This window comes from Podarcis muralis, chromosome 2 (assembly GCF_964188315.1).
Source record: "Podarcis muralis chromosome 2, rPodMur119.hap1.1, whole genome shotgun sequence".
Lineage (NCBI taxonomy): Eukaryota > Metazoa > Chordata > Lepidosauria > Squamata > Lacertidae > Podarcis > Podarcis muralis.
Window position 1 is genome coordinate 33225454 of NC_135656.1, and position 7511 is coordinate 33232964.

The following is a 7511-nucleotide window of genomic DNA, read 5'->3' on the forward strand; positions in this document are numbered from 1 at the left end:
TTCTAGCATTATAATTTGTGTGACAAACCACATTTCACTGCATGAGATGCTGGGTCAGCCATCAATCCTTCCCTTCTCCATATGACTGAAGTGCAATTTTGAACAAAATAAATAAATGCAAGTAATACATGTGCATTTGTTCATTTCTATGTTTGTCCTTATTTAACAACAGATATAGGTGGGTGGGTGGGTGTTAAAAGAGTTATGAAACAATTCTGGCCAATGAAGGAAGTGTCTTAATGACATCATAGACATTCACCAATTGGCACATCCAACCATGGGCTTTTTTCTGAAAACCTGAAGAACAGTAACTGAAAACCTGGACAGGAAAAGGTGTGTTCGTTTTGCAAGAGCAGAATGCACGTCCAAAATCAGTCCCACTACTCTAAAAAAGGTTATGTCTGTCTTAAATGCAGAACAGAGGGGAATCATTCCTGTTACAATGGAACTCATTGTGGGGAAAGGTTAGGGCAGTAAAGAAGGGCAAAACCTTGTATTCCTAATCTTCCATTTCGTGCAGTTGCACAAGTTACCCACTTTTATTACATTTCAAGCCAAGGCCATAATATTGCTGCTATGGGAGAATGGAGGTGATCAAGAAAAAAGAGAACAAACAGAGAAAGGTATAAACCAGCAGGCAACTGTTCAATAGGATTATCCTTTTTTTTTTATTGGGAAATTGCTGAGCAGGTTATGTAAATAGAGCTGGTAAGATTTTGCAGGAAAACAGACCTATAATTTATGAGTTTTCAGTTCCCAGGAAACACACTGGGAGAAGCTGAGAGAAGGTAAGAAGCTGTTTCTTGCTAGTACAATAGCACACCTGTCCGCACAAACAAAACCACCAAATTTCGAAGGTACCAACCTCATATCTCACCAGTCACTACACATGCACTAGAAGAGGGGGTAGCTAGCCTGTGGCCTTCCAAATGCTGTTGAAAGTGCCAGCCTGCCCATGAGGCAGAGTGAGGCAGCCACCTCAGGTGGCAGAAATCTGAGAGGTGGTGCCCTCAAGGGCACACTGCTACCCCTTAGCTTGCGGCGAGATATCATGAAATTTCACAAATGTTGCTGGAACCCACCACCGGCGGTGGGTGCTGCTTTTCAGCACTGCTGCACAACCCAGGTAAAGGAAGTATTGGCAGTGGGGTGGCACGTTCTCACTTTGCCCCAACCATCAGGACCAATGGTCAAGAATGATGGAGTTAGCAGAAGAAGAAGCTGCTTTCTACTGAGACAGACAATTGGGTCCACTCAGCTCAATGATGATAGTAGCTCTCCAGGGTTTCAGGCAGGGTGTCTCTCCCAGCCCCACCTAGAGATGCTGGGGATTGAACCTGAGACCTTCTGCATGCAAAACAGATGAGCTATGGCCCTTCCTGTTGTAGTCTAATGACATCTGGAGGACCAGAAGCTGCCTAGAAATACAACACTCTAAAATTGGCAAATCAATTCCTCAAACTCCTTGGGGAAGAAAGGCAGGATGTGAAATCAACAAACTAAATAAATAAAAATAGAAAGGACCTTCACACATATACACACAAAATTATTGACCTTCACTTAAAGGAACTGATATGTTGCCATTTGCCCAACAGATAAAATGTCACATCCAGGAACATTCCCAGGCTTTAAATACCTCCTCCAGCAACGCAACCCACTCCCCAAATAAATATTTCTTTAAAAATTACAGCATAGTTTTTACTTCGTATGTTTCATGGGTGTTTGCTGCACCAATCTGGAAGCTGGCCCAGGAACTGACAACTTTAATGACGGCAGGCCAATTCAATGTCACATGGCTGCCTTCTTTAGGAACGAGCAGTTGACTGTTGCAAACCATGACCGTCAGCACATATATGTAACATCAAGATTAGATTCTTTGAAAGTGAAACTCAGCCCTGCAGAAATCCTCCTCCTGCCCTCAAGGGATAAAGTGAGGGAAGTGGGAGGAGCCTACAAGCCCAACACTTTCACTCCCAGAGGCCCTTCACATAGCACTGACCTAGTGCAACACTGCATGCGAATACAGCCTATGAATCTGATCAGGCTCTTCTGTGGAAACAAAACTTCCACTTCTCCTATAAGATTAATGTGTGTTTTGACACAATTGCCTTGGTAGCTTCAATTCTTCCATGCCCAAAATCCTGTTCTTGGCAACTGTAGGACCAGGAACTTCCAAGACTCCCAGGTTCTTTTTAAAGCATGAAATTAGCTGTCAGAGATGCAGATGAAAAGGGGATAATGGGGGAATAATGCAACTGTTGCTATAAAAAAGGTAAGCTGCTTTGCACCCCGATATGGAGCACCCAAAGCAGTGAACTACTTCTATCAAATAAGGAAAAGAGGCTTTCAGAGGCTCTGCAAAACTCTAAAGGTTCGCTGATTCTTTGTGCAAGAGATGCAACATCTTCTGAAGGCTGGGCACTAAGCAAATATGAGAAGACCGACATTCCCCTTCTTCTGAAGTTTCCATGGAGATTTAGATCCAAAGAAACAGCTAGTAACTGGCAATGTTTAGACCTGGCACAGTGGCAAAACTCTTACAGTAGGGAAAGTGCAAATAAAGCAGGATTTAGAAAGAGCTGGTGAAAACAGACGAAGAAAGTTGTTCTTCCTGATTATCTGTGTATTTTACATCCTGTTATTCTGAATTACAACTCCCGTCATCAGCCATCCTTTCTGGGAACCTGGAGTCCTCCAACATCTAGAGAGCATTACATTGGTTCCCCAGGCCTATAGGACAAGACAATGTGAATCAGAGCATGGTTCCTGTCACTTTAACAGTAGGAATAACAAGGAAATTTTAATAGGCGAAAAACGTTGAATTTCAGGGGTTACTAAGCCCAATGATGTGAGTCTGATACCAAAAGCCACCTAGATCCTATACAACCAAGCAAGAACTGGTGTCTAATATGTATCAGTTTGCAACATGGGAGGTGGGGTGGTCAAGATTTGTGGGTAATGATATACTCAGATTTTTGCTTCTCCAGTAGCATCATTTACAGCAGAGTTATAAAATATGTGCCAAACTTTTCTGGAGTGGGAGAAGTAGAATGACAAATTGTTTCAATGGAGGAAAGGAACAAAAAACATGATGATCATAGAAAAAAAGCTAATGCCATTCTAGGCTGCATCAACAGAAGCATAGTGTCCAGATCAAGGGAAGTAATAGTACCATTCTATTCTGCCTTGGTTAGACCACATCTGGAATACTGTGTCCAATTCTGGGCTCCACAATTTAAGAAGGATCTTGACAAGCTGGAACGTGTGCAGAGGAGGGAAGCCAAGGTGATCAAGGGTCTGGAAACTAAGCCTTACAAGGAGTGCTTGAAGGAGTTGGGTTTGTTTAGCTGGAAAAGAGGAGACTGAGAGGAGATATGTTTGCCCTCTTCAAATATCTTAAGGGCTGTCACATGAAAGAAGGAACATGCTTGTTTTCTCCTGCTCTGGGGGGTGGGACTCGAACCCATGGCTTCAAGTTACAAGAAAGGAGATTCCGACTAAACATTCAGAAAAACTTTCTGACAGTAAGAGCTGTTTGACAGTGGAACAGACTCCCACAAGAGGTGGTGGACTCTCCTACTTTGAATGTTTTTAAGCAGAGTTTGGATGGCCACCTGTCATGGATGCTTTAGCTGAGATTCCTGCATTGCAGGGGGTTGGACTAGATGACGCTTGGGTCCCTTCCAATGCTATGATTCTATGATTCTATAAGGCAAGTATGACATTTTATTAGCAATCCTGTTTATTCTGTGGGGAGAACAGCAGCGCAAAAGAGCCATTGGAAGCATAATGCTGGGCTGCAGAGTTTACTAGTTTAGACCCTGTACTTCTAATTTGCATTATCATCTCAGCTCAAAAGCTTGGAAAGACAACAAGGTAAATATCTTTAAAAGGTGTGTTGAATCAGTTACTTTGTACGTTGACAGTCAGAGATACCCACTGAGCAGATAAACTTACCAGTAAAGACAGCAGAGTTCACTTTCTAGTGAAACTGCTGACCCCAAAGCACATGCATTCCCTTAGGCAATATTTGCCAAAATTACCTCTGGTATCAGCAAATGAGCCAAGAACAGCATGGGATCTCTGGCTGCAAAAGCAGGATGTGATGGGAAACACAGACCTTGGTACAATATGAAGATGGCAGCTGAGCCCAGAAATACAAAAGTCTCCCATGAAAACTAGGCTTGATGATTGCAAGAAAAGTGATTCAGGACTCAAAGAGGAGGAGGAGGAGGAGGAGGAGGAGGAGGAGGAGGAGGAGGAGTTTGGATTTGATATCCCACTTTATCACTACCCGAAGGAGTCTCAAAGTGGCTAACAATCTCCTTTCCCTTCCTCCCCCACAACAAACACTCTGTGAGGTGAGTGGGGCTGAGAGACTTCAGAGAAGTGTGAGTAGTCCAAAGTCACCCAGCAGCTGCATGTGGAGGAGCGGAGACGCGAACCCGGTTCACCAGATTACGAGTCCACCGCTCTTAACCACACTACACCACACTGGCCCACTGACTCGAGGCATCATTTTTTAAAAGTAATTAAATCCAGATGTAATCATGGCGTTGAAATATAACCCAGGGGCATCACAAACATAGCCTGAGTGTTCTAACCATCCTTTATACCAGTTGACCCAAGGTGAGTGTTTCTGCTCTATATTCCAACACCATCCCCATGGAAATCAGAGGGGGAAGGAAGAAAATCCAGAGTTATGCAGATGGCCCTCTGGGAACGGAGATGTATTACGCAAGGGTCACATTACTCAAATTCACCCTGCTTGTGTTCTCTTTTGTGCACCAGTTGAAATCATGCTGCTCTTTTGTGCTTTGACTGCCCCTTTCCCACCAAGTCTATGGCAGTTTGAATCACAAGGCAAAAAGGGAGCACGGATGTCCACAGGGATTTTTTTAGAGGATGGGGAGAGTAAAACACTGAAAGATGGGGAGCAGGATATTTCCCCCCCTCTCAAACACACACACAAGAGAGAATGGTGCCTAAACAGGTTGCCTTACATCATAGAATCATAGAATTGTGGAGTTGGAAGGGACCCTGAGGGTCATCTAGTCCAACCCCCTGCAATGCAGGAATTTCAGCTAAATCATGCATGACAGATGGCCATCCAACCTCTGCTTTAAAACCTCCAAGGAAGGAGAGTCCACCACCTCTCGTGGGAGTCTGTTTCACTGTTGAACATCTCTTACTGTCAAAAGGGTCTTCCTGATGTCTAGTCAAAATCTCCTTTCTTGTCACTTGAGGCCACTGGCCTCCAAAGCAGGAGAAAGCAAGCTTACTCCATCTTCCATAAGACAGCTCTTGAGATATCTGAAGATGGCTATCATCTCTCAGTCTCCCAGCGGCGCAGCGTGGGTTGTCAGCACCCGGGGCAAGGCAAGTAATTTGCGCCCCCTAACCCCTAACCTGACGCCGCTGCCAGCTTCTTCTTGCTGCTGCCTGGGCTGGGGTATTTACGGTAAGGTAGCCACGGCGGCGGCGGCAGGTCCGTGTCAGGTGATCTGAGGCGAGTTGCCGCTGGCGCTGCCGCCCAAACGACGCCGCTTGCCCGGAGGAGGAGGAGGGCAGAGAGGCGAGGAAAATGCAACATGGCCCAGCAGCTGCAGCAGCAGCGGCGGCGGCGGCGGGGCTGTGAGGAGGGGCTGCCTGGCGCGCCCTCCGTGGCCCTGATGCGCGGGGACCGCGGCGAGCACTGAGAGCCGCTGCCAGCTCATCGGTTCCGCGAGACATGGGGCTCTGCTACAGCCTGCGCCCGAGGCTCTTCGGCGACTCCGGAGGCAGCGAGCGCGTCCCCCCCAGATGTTGCGCCCGGTGCGGCCGGCCCCCCTGCACTCCCCACGCTACGCCACTGCAGTCTCCTCTTTACTAGATAAAACATACCCAACTCCCTCAACTGTTCCTCACAAGGCTTGATTTCCAGACCCTTCATTATCTTGGTCACCCTCCTCTGAAATCCTGTAACTTTTGAAACCTCAAATGTTCTGGTTTGTTTATTTATTTATTTTGTTCCCCCGTTTTGTTGTGCTGTCATGCAGAAGTGCCCTTCTGGACAGCAATAACGCAGTAACATGGGGAACCATCCCAGAACAACTTAAAAAAATGATGCATGTGTCGATGTGGTATATAAATCCACTACAAAAGCACTACTATTGCATCAAGGACGTGTTGCAGAAGACACTTGCAAACACACACACACACACAAACAACCCACACCAAAAAATCCCCAAAAGTTTGGATCTGCGCAAAGTATCTTTTTGATAATGGGGATTCCGCTGAACTCTTTTCACTTCCTTTGCTTCCGTTCAAGACTCTGCTGCGCTAACCTACGCCTGAATCAATGGCCTCTTGGCATAACACCCCCAAATTTATGTCCGGATATATATACCGTATATATTGCCACTTCCTCCCCTCCCCGCAGCGCACCACTCCCGCCCACCCCGTGTCCTCAAAATACCTTCATCCCAACTTTTCTCTGGCAAGCGCAAATCGACCCTGGCAGCCCCTTTGCATTCCTATCACCCTCTTCTCTCCAGCCCCGAGGAGGGAGAGCGCAGAAGCTCCAAATATAGCACCCCAAGTCATTTGACCCTTAAAAAGAAAGTGAAACCCTATGGGCTCCCCACCCCGCGCCGGCCTCCAGCCCCCCACCCCCATTTCTTGGGGTGCCCTGTCCACCCCAGAGCATCTGTTCCTTTGGCCCCCTGTACCTGACCCGATGAATGCCCCGGAGGCCAGTTCGAGCCACCAGCACTGCCCAACCCTCCCTGGCGACTCTCTTCAGCAGGCCGGTGGTAGAAGCCATGGGCCCCCTCTCCCAGCAGAGGCGTAGCCCCCGCCACAGCCCCGCTGCTTGCAGTTGCCTCTCCCTCGGGCAGGGGAAGAGCCGCCGGCCGGCCGGGAGCAGCGAGGAGGAGGGTGGGAGCTGGGGGGTGGGAGGGAATGGGAGGCAAACGGGGCGGCGCTGCCGGCGCTCAGCCCGCCCGGCTGCAGCACCTCCTGCAGCCTCGTTAGGGAGAAGGAAGTGGAGGCGGGCGGGGAAGAAGGAGGCGGCTGGAAGAAGCCCCTTAGGTGCCGCTGAAGAACTCCGTCGCCCAGCGCGGAGGACGGCGAGGCGAGGCTGGGAAGGCGAGCGAGCGGTTCTTTCGCCCGCAGCTCGCTCTCTCAGCGCAGCCTTCGGTCTAATAAGGCATCGCTTGAAAGCAGAAGGAGCATCTCGCATTTCGGGAGAGGAGAAAGCTACAATCTGACTGACTCTGCACTCCTCCGCCCCCCATATATTGTTCAAGTTGGCACTTCTGCCTAGGTTCCGCTTTGTTTGTGGGGTGGTGTTTTCGACAGGCCCACCATAAGGGTGTGAAAGTACCTACTAGTTTGGCAGGGCATGCACTGTGCTGTAATTTCTATGAAGTTTTGAGATAGTTACCTCAACAAGATGTGGGGCTCAGGGCTCTAGCAACCATATGCAGTAGTACCTCAGGTTACAGATGCTTCAGGTTACAGACACTTCA

General features: G+C 48.0%; 1 protein-coding gene across 2 annotated transcripts in view; it reads right to left on the bottom strand.

Annotated features, from left to right (window-relative positions):
- Positions 1-7237, bottom strand: part of ACSF2 (acyl-CoA synthetase family member 2) — a 60720-nt gene extending 53483 nt beyond the window's left edge. The window contains exon 1 of one of the 2 annotated variants that reach the window (XM_077924160.1): positions 6711-7237. In XM_077924160.1, coding sequence (XP_077780286.1) covers positions 6711-7222 — 512 coding nt within the window. In that variant the 5' untranslated portion in view covers positions 7223-7237. The remainder of the gene's footprint in view (positions 1-6710) is intronic. The other variant, XM_077924161.1, reaches the window with a different exon arrangement.
- Between the last annotated feature and the right edge of the window lie 274 nt (positions 7238-7511).